At 39.7% G+C, this 12,736-nt stretch overlaps 2 protein-coding genes across 4 annotated transcripts; one reads left to right on the top strand and one right to left on the bottom strand.

The window, feature by feature from the left end:
- Nucleotides 1–127: 127 nt before the first annotated feature.
- LOC129796471 (transcription factor SPT20 homolog) lies at nucleotides 128–7,799 on the bottom strand. 3 transcript variants are annotated; one of them, XM_055838429.1, is made up of 6 exons: nucleotides 7,556–7,799; nucleotides 6,982–7,297; nucleotides 3,942–5,234; nucleotides 2,445–3,873; nucleotides 1,841–2,155; nucleotides 128–582 (listed from the first exon to the last, which is right to left on the bottom strand). In XM_055838429.1, exons 2-6 carry the CDS (start codon nucleotides 7,282–7,284, stop codon nucleotides 383–385), a joined length of 3,540 nt encoding a protein of 1,179 aa, XP_055694404.1. In that variant the 5' UTR covers nucleotides 7,285–7,297; nucleotides 7,556–7,799; the 3' UTR covers nucleotides 128–382. The 3 variants fall into 3 exon arrangements, with proteins under 3 accessions (XP_055694404.1, XP_055694405.1, XP_055694406.1); XM_055838430.1 differs by having other exon boundaries at nucleotides 1,841–2,095; XM_055838431.1 differs by lacking the exon at nucleotides 1,841–2,155.
- Nucleotides 7,800–9,594: 1,795 nt separating this feature from the next.
- Nucleotides 9,595–11,111, top strand: LOC129796497 (galactosylgalactosylxylosylprotein 3-beta-glucuronosyltransferase I). The gene is made up of 2 exons (XM_055838487.1): nucleotides 9,595–9,901; nucleotides 10,149–11,111. The coding sequence occupies exons 1-2, from the start codon at nucleotides 9,693–9,695 to the stop codon at nucleotides 10,867–10,869; spliced, it is 930 nt and encodes a 309-aa protein (XP_055694462.1). The 5' UTR covers nucleotides 9,595–9,692; the 3' UTR covers nucleotides 10,870–11,111.
- The last annotated feature ends 1,625 nt before the right edge of the window (nucleotides 11,112–12,736 follow it).

Raw genomic sequence — 12,736 nt, 5'->3', positions numbered from 1 at the left:
AGTTGACGAGGTAGAAAATTTTCCGGTTTTATCGATTTTCCAAGAGGATGAGGCACCCGCGCTGACTCGCAACCCACCCCCTGCGCCACCGATGCAACTCACCCGTTGCAATTCAAAGGCCGGCGAGTCAACATTGAAAATTTCTCTTTATTTTCTCTTTCTCTCTCTCTCCCATCTCTCATTTTTCTCGCATACTCTCACACATACACACACACGCAGTTGCGGGTGGTACGACGGTGGCACCCTGTATGTGCGCACCACCTACGCATCCACCAGCTCAGGCATCCCCTCTTCCATCGCATCGTGTCCCCCACGTCGAGCGGCATCACTCCAGCAGCACAATCCTCATCTGACACGTGAAATGAGTTGCATCAGCTGAATATTATAAATTTGGGTAAATCTCCTCGAACGTTGGCTGCCCAGCTGCCTGGTCGTCGCTCTTTGGGACACCCTGCGCCACGGGGGACACCACCATCTGCTGCTGGTTCCCACCACCGGCATCGAATGCCGCAACCGTTGGCTGTTTGTGGAATTTAAGCTGCAAATTTTGTGCCGGCAGCACCAGTTGACCAGCATTGATGCCTAAAGAATTTAAATAAAGAAAAATCACAAACAGGAAAACAATTAATTAATTAGCTTCTAATTATTTAATTTTTTTTTTCATTTTTAAGGCTTCCTCTTCCATTAAAAAAATTTATATATTAAACAGAATTTTAATTTATAATTTCTAAAACGGATTAAACAGGAAAAAATGATTTTTAATGTGAAAATGAATATACAAAAACAAAACATTTATGAGTTAATATTAGTGTTAATTTTTAACCTTACAAACATCAATATTTAAAGGGGAATGGAATTCAATGAGATCTTTTTAAAATTTTTTTTGTACTAAAATGATAAAAGAAAATGTTTAAAGAATATATATTTTTTTAATTCTTTAATGTTGTATGAAGATTTGTCTCTTTTTTTTGCATTTTTGCAATTTTCTACAATACGTGCTATATTTAGTACAAATTCTAAAATAATTACATATCATTAAAAAGAAATTTAAAAAAAAATACAATTCTCGAGTAAAGAATTCCTTTTTATAAGGGTTCGAGGTTCCGACAAAATTCTTTTACCAAAGATCCTACAATAAAGGTCTATAAGATAATTTTTACAACGTTATCTATTTAAATGAAAACATATTTCTATTTTCTTTTAAGTTTTCCACAATAAGTACTAAAATTTAGAGCAAATATAAGAACAGATTAAATAATCTATTTTAAAGCAATACTATCATAAAAATTTAACCACATTTTAGAGAAAAAATTAATTTTACCTTCGTTCTATTAAAAAAGAAAGTTATTTTAGAACAGTATTGTACTAAAAATAAATAATTTTCTGAACTTTTTGAATATTTTATTGCAAGAAAAAAAAAATTAAAATAGAATTGAAATATCGATTTGCTAAATAAGGTTGTTCTGAATTTTTATCAATTATTAATTTTTATCATACATAAAGTATTCTTTATTCTTATAGTTTCCAGTTATTTTTAATCATGAAAGATTTCTGGTTTCTTTCTTTTTATATATAATGAATTCTGTTTAACTTTTAGTACAATATTTAGTACTAATTTCTTAAAATGTATTTGTTCTAAATCCAGTAAAAGTTCTAAATTTTATAATTTTATTATGTTTCTTTTGATGAAATTCAAATTTTTCCTTTAATTTATTTTAATATCGTTGGATTTCTGTACTATGCAAGATAGGTTTTAAGGGTTTTAAGTTGAAAATCGTCTCATTCAACCCCATACTCCCCTATAAACCCATTTAAAAAGAAGGAAAAAATGTTTACTTACTGGCTTGCTGGATGGCATTCGCATGTAGAGCATTAGAAGTTGTTGCAATTTTCTTCACGGAATTGAGTACCTGCTGCTTCTGCTGCGCTACTGTTGCTTGTTGCTCTGAGATAATGATTGGCTTCTGTTTGACTGTTGCCGTACCCGCCGGCGCCAGGGATAGTGGTACGCCGCTCTGCATGAGTGTACTAAATAGCTGAATTGATGGTGCGGCGGCATTCGTGACAGTCTGGCCGCTCGTACTTGCCGTTGCGGCTAAATTGGAACGCAGATTGGGGTGATTGATGCCCTTGAGGCCGGTGGTGACAACATGAGCTACACAATGTGACCCCACGAGGGATGATGATGATGACATTGACACCATAAATGAGGGAGAGACACATACACAGTAAGACCTTTTTTATGCTTTTTTTTTGAGTTTGTTTTTTTGCACAACATAATGAGGACAAAATACAAAATGTGGGATGGTGTGATGCTATTTTTGTGAACACAACTATTATGTGGAATTAATGTACATTGGACATGTGCAGGAGGAAGCATGCTAAAGAGATTTTCTTCTCATCTCTCTAAAGAAAAAAAGAGGGTAGTTTGTGTATTTACTCACCCACAGGTAGAGATAGCATGGAAGCCCCAGAATCGGTGGCGGAGTTTGTAAGGACGACCGTCTGTGTCCCAGATCCGGGAATACTGCTTAGTGTCCCAGAGTGCACCGTATTAACAAGGAGTCCCGTGGCTTGACTCGTGGATGTGGCAAAGGTTGTGCCAGCACCACCAATTGGCAGGGAGAGTGATTGTGCCAGCCCTGGGATTTGAATTTGGACATTCTGAAAGGTCCCCGGGATTGTGGCCATGGCATTCTGGAGGCTGGACAAACTTATCCCCTGCAAATTGAGCGTCGTAGTCGTCTGCTGTGGCAATGTGGATGGACTACTAACAAGCGGGGATGCCGTTGGTGGTGACTGGAGGCTCTGATGGAGATTCCGGGCAGTGAGTTGTATGTCCCCCGTTACAAATTGTTTCGGTTGTGCAAATGCCACAGTCGCGGGGATTTCCTGTGGTGTCGCCGGGGTTGTCAGGAGTCCCGTTAATTCCGTCACCGGAAAACTTAGTTTTGAGATTTTTTGCGGCCCATGATTCGGCTGTGGCTTCAGGCTGATTTTATTACATGAATTACTCGCAATTAGTAGCTGCTGCTGTGCCGGACGCTTGAGTGTTGCCCCACCGGCAATAGCTACAGCCGTTGGGGTTCTCTTCAAATCCAACTCTGACGTTGTAACCGTCAATGGTGGGGAGACAAGTTGACTAACAAGCGTCGATGGAATTGGATGCGCCTGGAGTTTAATGTGTTGCTGATGTAGTGAATTAATATCCTTCTCCACCTTCACGGGGGCCACCTTTGTGCCCGGCTGTTTGTGCTTCTCAGCACCATCAGGGGCCCCCGTTAGCTCCTTGTACGCCGGCGGTGATAGAAAACTATTCACATTTGAGATATTCATTGCGGCGGGAGCTGAATTGAGGAGATTTATTATTGTGGAGTTATTTGATGATTTACTCGGGCTCTGCCCGTACAATTCACCCCCAACTGTACCCTGTGACGCCTCTGATGAACTTATGAGATTCGTCACAATTGCATTAATTGTGGGATTTGCAAGGGTGGGCTTTGCTGCAATTGGCACCACCTGGTGTGTGCGCCCCTGCAGTGAAACCCCCATTTCACTGGGCAGAATATTCTGTCGTATTGGCAGGAAGTTCGAAACACCACCAGGTTGCTGGAATACCATTATTGAGCCAGATGGAGCTGCCGTTGGTAGTTGTTGTTGCGACACCTGTTGGGGTGTCATTACTGGTGCTGCTGGCAATTGTTGCGGTACCGGTGCTGGTTGCTCAGTTGCATTCCCACTTCCACCATCATTTGCATACGTTGCCGGTGGGAATTGTGTGATTGTCTGTTGTGGCTGCTGCTGCTGCTGCAGTTGTTGCTGTAGTTGCTGCTGCTGCTGCTGCTGCGGCTGCCGGTGGTTTATTGGAGTTTCCTTTAAATATTTAAATAATTTAAATTGAAGAAAAGGCACAAATAGTCAAAAATTCTAAAGAAATTTACCTGAACTCCCGCCGTGCATGTGACCCTTGGCGGTTGTCCGGGAACAAGATGCGTAATTTTGACACGCAACCTTCCTTCCTCTGTGATGATTTCCGAAAATTGTTGGATATATTTATTGGCATTGGCACGCGTACCAAGGGTGAATTGGCACGCTTCCCCATTGCGCACATCTTCACGGTAGTCCTTATCCACATACAACTCCCCCAAGTACTCATTATTGGCTGGACGTTGGAAGATTGAGAGCTTTATGTAGTACACTCGGCCACGTTGATTTGTCTCCATGTGATCCGTCTCCAGGATGTACTGCTCAATGAGTTGCGGCATGCAATCCTTGGTCTCCTTGGGGCGTTCGTAGGCGCGTGCGAATTTGTGCACATTGACCTCCGCCGGCGGTGTGAGTGGTGGAAAGCCGAGGTAGGGTGAGGGTACAGGTGGCTGTTGGACAGCACTACTCATCCCATCGGCTGTCTTCTTCTGCTGCTGATGCAACCGGAATGCCATGGAGTTGGTGAAGGAGCTTGAGCTGAGAGCATTGGCGGACGTTGTCGTACTTGGTGTAACTTTCATATGTCGCGACCTCTGCCGGAAGCGCGACATGTAGTCATAGAGATCCAACCCATAGTGATGGGTAAACTGATCGGTTTTCCGTTTACGATTAATCGATACCTGCGTGAACTTTTTCGTCTTGCGCCTAATATCCTTCGTATTGAACATTCGCCGTTGGTGCTGGCTATTGATCACATGTATCCCAATGGCGGGATTCGGATCGAGACACAGTGGTTCAGCTGTTGCCAACACAAGTTGACTCTCAAGTGCCAGCTTCTCCTCATGCGTCCACTGCCCCACACTTGTGAGGCTATTCACGTCAGCAATGAGGGTTTGATTGGTGGGCCGCAGGAGCACATGATATGTATCACATGTGTAGATGGGAAAGGATTGCCGGTAGTCGCGCACCTCGACGATCACACATCCAGAGTAGAAGAGATTAGGACACTTGGTTTGAAAGAGGTCGACAAGCACGAGGGGCAGTGTCTCATTGTCGATACACTCGAGGAGATCCTCCTCCTCATAAGGCCACCGTATTGTTTCCTGAATCTTTTCCTTGGGCGCTGCCAGGGCTTTCCGCGTCTGCGGATTGCAGTCCATCATGTGATTGGCCACATCGATCACCTCCACGTCCCCCTTGAATGCCAGCGAGTACCCCTTATTGCCCGGATAGAGATTCAATATCAACGTATTGAGGTTCTCCTTCGCGACTAGCTTGTCCAGCAAAAAGGATGTCTTCGCTCCGAGCTGTGTAAGCAAATGCAATTTACCCCAATATTACTACATGCTACAATAAAATCCTTTTTTTTTTAAATTAATTTCATACAATTCTGCGCAAAAAAAAACAAAGCTTTGCTAATTGATCATTTTAAACGAATTTTCTTGAATAAGATTGTTGTTTTTGAATTTCTGGTCAGAAATGATTTTTTTTAGATTCTACAGTTATTCTACTTAGTTTCTCATAAAATCATGGGTAATAGGATGTTTTGGAAAAAAAGGACGTTTTTTCCGCAATTATATAATCTCTTTACATTTACGTTACGTTAAATGGGGCTAGGAGACTTTCATCTCCTGTGCACTGCGGCCCATGTGGGCCTATTGTGCATCCCCTTGGTTAGTGTTGGATATTGAGGCGTTTAATAAATTTGACGACCTCAATTGGAGTAATGCTTTTTGGGAGAGGCAATTTGCAGGTGCCTGTGCCCAAATGCAGCCTCCTAGAGTGGACCAAGGCGTCACACTGGCAGAGTAGATGTTCGGCAGTTTCCACCTCGGAATTGCAGAATCTGCAGACGTCAGTGTCGGACCTGCCGAATTTTTTAAGCATGTAGTTCATAGGGCCGTGGCCCGTTGCGAACCATGCGTAGGTTCTAAGCAGCGGTTTGCTCAGATTTATAATTTCAGGGTGTTTTGGTAGGCACGTTCCGAAGAACTTTTTAGCCTGTTTCATCCCCTTAGTAGAATTCCAGTGGTTTGTTTTAAGAACGAATTTCGTCTGGGAATTTTTATAACAAATTCCTGGAGCGAAATTGTGGAAAAAGGTTAAAAGGTTATTCTGCTTCATCTCAAATCTCAGAAAATGCTTAATATTCTTTCCAGGTTATCCACCAATAGGGAAAAATAGGTATTTTCCAGGAGTTGAAAATTTCTAGAACCCGGCTCAAAAAAAAAAGTTTCATAATCACTTTTTGTGCATAAAAATTAACAAGGAAGAAACGAAAAAATATTAACGGTTCTAGGACCAGGTTTGAATGTGTTATTAAATAGGTAGTCATTTTTAACTATTCTTTAAACTGTTTCTGGTCTGACCTTAGATAATTTTACTTGAAAAGGAATTATTTTAAAGCGATTTTAAATTTACCTTCTTGTTTAAATCAAGTAGTTTTGTCATTAAATTCTTGTAGTTTTTATTTTTTTTTAATTTTAAGACATTTTAATGTTAAATCATTTTTAAATATTAGACAGAGAATTTAGGCGTTTTCTTTATTATTAATCCACGTGGCTGTTAACTATGTTTATGTTTTTTTTCGGTTTACAACCAAAAACATTCAAATCTAAAAAAATATTTGTTTTTTTTTTGTTAAGAGTAATTTAGGATCTGCTATTATTTGTCACACAATTGTATGCCGATATGAATAATTGTGGCTCAATTGAAACTTCAAATTTAAATTAGGAGAATTTAATGATTTCTACTAGATTTTGTTTTTAGGAAGAACTAATTCATGAAGCATTTTTAGAGATTCTTTACAGAATAAATCTTAAGAAGGAAAAAAACAAGAATCTGTTATGCAAATTATGACATAGAAATAATAATTTTGTTGATGTGACGCATGGCAGCAACATATTTTCAACAACATAATTTCCCATTAAATCTTCTCTGGGAAATCCCACGAATTTTTCTTTTAAATTTTCGCATTTCCCAATCCCTTGGCTTTCATAGAATTGGGAGATAGGGAGAGAAAGAAGAAAAAAAATGAATGAATGGTTAACTCACGTTGGTGTGCTGAAAGTCCACATCCTCTGCTGATAGTTCCATATAGAGCTCCCTCAGTTTGTCGAAAATGTGAAAATTGGAATTCTTATTGCCTGTATCAGTCCTCTGTTTTCTCTCTGGGGATTCATTCTTCAGCACTTTCTTCGACTTTTTCATCTTCTTCCGCGCCGGGCTACCGTGGAGCCTCTCCTGCCCGGACGGGGTGTCCGGCGACAGCTCCATGAGTGTGGTGACTCCGTTGAAGTTCACCGATACCGCGTCGGGGTATTTGAAGTTCTCGTGAGCAAGATTCTTCGACTCCATCCGTGGGTGGTGTCTACAACAAGGGCACGGGGGCACAGTCAGCGGAAGGTCACCAAATGGACCAAAATAGCGTTTGGGAGTTTTTTTTTCTTATTATTTGGAAAGAAAGTAGATCACGGAGATTTGTCAAAAGACACTCCGTAGGGAGTCCCTTTTTCACCACTTTCCTGCCCACCGCTGCCACGCCGCACCCCCCTAGCTACACACCACTGAACCCCAGGTGCCCCAAGGCCCCAAAGTGGTGGCAAGATGAGGCAGAAAAGGGACCTACCAAAAATTGTTTTAGTGCTCCGATGTTGACATTTCACACGGGAAAACTTTCTCTTCTCCAAATGTTCGTTGATGGGAAAATTGTTTGGCCTACAACAAAAACTGTCTCACTCACATTCACGGCAATTGACTACATTTAAAACCACCTTTTTTGTGTAATAATTTGGGAAATAAAATGAGAAAAATCGCAAGGGGATGTGTTTCAATTTCTCTCACAATTTTGTGACAACTTTGACAGTTTACACTGATAAAAATCATTTGAGAAGTTTAAAATTTTTCATTTGCATTTCTTGCATTTCCATACAATTAAGCCATATGGGAATTTGTTTTTTGATCCAAGAAAATATCAAGGAAATTTATAATAAAGCACAGCGTGATAAAAGTTTTTAGTAAATAGCATATATGTGCAAGAATTCATTGGTAAATGGTGGTAAAAGTTTTAGTAATATTGGTAACATTTTTGTAAAGATTGACGCGATTGACGTGACAACATACACTGTCAGTTTGATTTCTCGGCAATTTTATTCTTTGTGGTGCCACCTGGTTTTTTTTATACAGTGCTGACTTGATTGTATTGTTTTCCAGTAACGAGCTATATCAGTGAATAAAATAATTGATTTCTTAAAAATCAAGAAAAACAAACGGTCCTTGTTTCAAGAATTTCTTCTGAAACTTCAATGACGGGTCGTATTCTAGGATAGAGACACTTTTCAAAATCAAGATCAAGCCATGACTGTTGGTATTCTACCTTACGGCAAATTATTCAGGAAAGTAATCAAGATACTTGTCAGTTTCGTGATTTCAATGGCGCGCCATGGATGTTTTTTTATTTCTCGAGATAGTTAAGAAGTGTGAGTGCATAATTAAGGTAAATGAGCAGCAATCAGATGCCCTATGAGGATATGGAGATTTTGTTTGAGGATGAAAGTATAGTAAAAAGTGATTTATTGAGAAAATCGTGTATAACTGTAACATAACTTTAACCTTTAAAGGAGAAGCATTTCAATCGAAGAGAAGCGAGAGAAAATGATTCAAAAGGGGCGACGGGGAATGAATGTACGGAAAAATCAGCGAGTGTTTTGTTGATTTTGTGACAACTGGAGACAATTTTGGAAAAATCTTTGATTGCTATTCACCCGGGTACAAATCTGCGTGGAAGCATCTCACAGTTTTACTGAATAATAAAGGCCCTCCAAAAAGTCCAGAGATGAATGGAGCAAAGTAATTTTTATAAAAGAATAATTCGACGCTCCCGAAGATTATGAACCATACTCCTGTATAAAAGATAGGAATATGGTTCAAAAACTTCGGGCACGTCGAATTAATTAATTTTAAATTGATTAATTTTTTTTGTAATACATATTTCATAGAATTTCAAGGATTGGATTTATCAGATCAAACATGAACTAGACTGCAAGGATTTCTTGGACGCTGGTGTTGTTACTATTCTGAATCATTCTGATGTCTTGATTTTTTTTCTAGATTTTAAGGAACTCCTTATTGGGTACCCCAGGATTTGGCAAAGAAGATTTCAGCGTGTTGCGACACAGATCTAGGAATGTACGAAAGAAGAAATTAATAATGACACAGAAGTCCTTAGAGCTGGATAGTAGCGACAATGAATACATCCTAATGACCATTTTTTATATGATACTGAAAGAAACGTAACAAGTTTTCGTTAGATAAACCAACTAAAACGGTTAGTCCAGGTCTAGTCAGTAGACCTAGTTTTGCCAAATTAGTGAAAACTCGTGTTGTGAAGTCAGATTGAAGATTTATTAAGCTCCAAGCGGATTGCCCTGATGAAGAGGACATTCCCAGGCTTGTATGTCCTATGAATCGAAATCCATGTTGGCCTTGCAAGTATTCCAATAATTAACAGCAGCGTCTTGATTCAATGCTTGCATGTGAATGCGAAAATGCAAACCATATCTTTCATTCTAAAAATGCCGCAAGTGTAAAAGATTTAATTTTTTCAATATGCGTGCCACAGCGCCTCTGACGGCAAAATCAGTTTGCGGCTTCTTTGACACCTGTCACATTTTTTTTTGTTTATCCGCCAACTGTTTGTGTTTCGTGGATGGGAGTTTTCAACTAAATTTTTGTTCGTGATTTATTATGTGACTGCCCAAAGTAAAATGCTGGATTTTCGTCGAAAATACATCTTTACGTTGCTAGCCATAGCAACAGCTTTCTTCCTCCTTTATTCTTTCCTTAAAAATACCCTTAAATGTGATCCCGTGATTGCCACCTCTTCAGCTGAAGTATTTAGTTCAAGTGGCGGTAAAGTTATCTATGCTATAACACCGACCTATTACCGGCCTGTCCAGAAGGCTGAGCTCACCAGGTATGAAGTCATTCCCGGAAATCACAGTTAAAAATAGGGATAATTTAGATTATATAGGAAGTTTCGCGATATCTTTTGGTTTATTGGTGTCGTCAAACACAGAGTGTTACATTGCGAATGCAACATGCAACCACCATTAAGAATTTTCCTCTTTTCTCACGTCTTTTAACTCTTTTCTTAACCACATAACAACGAATATAGTAAAAAAAAGAATTATTATCTGAATTAATATTTTTGGTACTTTCAGAATTGCTCAAACGCTTATGCTTGTGCCATTTGTCCATTGGATCCTTATTGAGGATGCCGCTGAAACGTCAACACTTGTCCGTAATGTCCTCAATCGCACAGGATTGACTTCAAGGAGTACCCAATTGAATGCCAAAACCCCATCGAATTTCAAATTGGGTCGCAATGATCCAAACTGGAGTAAGCCACGTGGTGTAGAGCAACGAAATACTGCTCTTGCGTGGCTCCGGCAGCACTACCGGGATCATCCACGGCAACCAGGTGTTGTCTTCTTCATGGACGACGATAACATCTACAGCATTGAGCTATTTCATGAAATGCAAAAGATCTCCGATAGCCGTGTTGGGGTTTGGCCGGTTGGGCTTGTTGGTGGTCTAATGGTTGAGAAGCCCATCGTAGATGAAACTGGTACCCATGTGGTGGGCTTCAACAGTCTATGGCGCCCTGAAAGACAATTCCCCATTGATATGGCGGGCTTTGGAATTAGTTTGGATCTCATCTTGGACAATCCTGATGCTGCATTCAGCTATGACGTGGAACGGGGGTACCAGGAAACAGCAATCCTACGGCATGTAACAACAGTGGATAAACTACAGCCACTTGCCAATAAATGCCGCGACGTACTGGTGTGGCATACCCGCACAGAAGCCACAAAGCTCGATGGTGAGAAATATCTCAAGAAATCCGGTGCAAAACCATCAGATTTTGGAATGGAAGTGTGATCAATCGTGACATATTTTCTTCTATTCAACACTGCTGTGAGATTTCTTGAAAAAATAATCCTTATTGCCAGTCTACCCAGTTTCTTTTATAATGCAAAGGTGACAAAGAATGTGAAGTATTCTTGCAACCAAACTGATCTATTAGGAAAATCAAAGTTAACTGAAGTATTTAAAATTAGATTTACTATATGATTAATGTTGTATTGTAGATTACAAATAAAAAAAGGAATCAATGAAAAAAACATAAGTTTTTTTTATTACAAACATCTTGCCTATTTAGCATTTTCTTTCCTTCAACCTAAACCAAACCTTTTCTAAAATATAACATGGATGGAACAGTATAAAGCGAAAGAACGGCAAGTAAAACTTACGGGCTGTGATTCTTTCTTTGTCAGTGAAATGTGAAATTGACGGAAAATTGAGGATGGGCAAATTTTGAGGAAGGCTTTGTCGCGCACCGAATCACAGCCAACGCGCAGATAATTTGTGAGAAGCCTTAATAGTGGGCGTTGGCTGTGATTCGGTACGCGAGAAAGCCTTCCTCAAAATTTGCCCATCCTCAATTTTCCGTCAATTTCACATTTCACTGACAAAGAAAGAATCACAGCCCGTAAGTTTTACTTACCGTTCTTTCGCTTTATACTGTTCCATCCATGTTATATTTATTATTTATCTTTGCAGTTTATATATATTTTTCTTTGCATTTTTATATGTATATATATAATGTATATATCTATGCATTTATATATATATTATTTTATTTTATATGTGTATATAAAACGCCCCGCTTCGCGGGGCGTTGGACTTATGCAACTCAAGATATGACATGTAAACTTTAAAACGCGATATCTCCGGAACGGCTACATAGATTTTCTTCATTTTTGGCATGGTGATAGATACTATAGTCAACTATAATATATCAAAATATGAAGCAATTCTATAAAGCGGTGCTCGAGATATTCATCGAAAACACATTGAAAATTTTGTTTTCGATTTTAGCGCCACTTGCGGTCATTTTTTGAACTTGCGATGTTCCGAGCAGTTGTAGGGCTCGTTAATATCTTTCATTTGAGCCCGAGTTGATCAAAATCGGTCAAGCCGTTCTCGAGTTATGGCCGATTTTCGATGAAAAATTGTGGCGGCCATATTGGCTAAACGGCTTGGCCGATTTTCGAAAATGAGGTATCGTTGGAAAGGTATTGATAGCCCCTACAACATATCAAAATTTCAGATTTTTAGCTATTACAGGGGCTGAGATATAGCGAAAACAAAATTTTGAGGTTATTCAAAATGGCAGACGAAGGGGTGGGGGGGTGGATTTGACTTCATAATCGTATGTCTTCCACCCGATATATGAACTTTGCCGTTGACCGCAAGTCTCTATCTATTACCGTTCTCTTGCAATATAGCTTTATATTCCGGCCGGACGGACGGACGGACGGACGGACGGCCGGCCGGCCGGAAAGATTTTTGGCGCATACGTTTTTTGGAATGTGGGGACTCTCATTCGTGCTCATCCCGAGTTTGAGCCCGATCTGACGACTTTGCATTTTTGAGTGTACACAGAAGCTTTTCTTTTAAGAAAGAATCACAGCTAACTTCTTTTAAGAAAGAATCACAGCTAAAACGCATTTTCGTTGTTTCTTCCCACTTGAACTTTGTGCAATTGTTTCACGCTGTCACTGTCAAACAATACACAATATAACAAGGTGCAAGTGAGAAAAAACAAGGAAACGCGTTTATTAGAAAAACGTATGGTTTGGTCGTTATTGTCGTTTTATTTAAATTTTGAACTTTTAGATGACATTTCGATGGCTGTATTCCTCCTTCATAGGTACAGAAATAAAAAACACTTCAGTCAACCCAA

This window comes from Lutzomyia longipalpis, chromosome 4 (genome assembly GCF_024334085.1).
Source record: "Lutzomyia longipalpis isolate SR_M1_2022 chromosome 4, ASM2433408v1".
In the NCBI taxonomy this organism is placed as follows: domain Eukaryota; kingdom Metazoa; phylum Arthropoda; class Insecta; order Diptera; family Psychodidae; genus Lutzomyia; species Lutzomyia longipalpis.
Note: the sequence above shows the minus strand (reverse complement) of the source record. Positions and strands in the feature narration are given on the sequence as shown.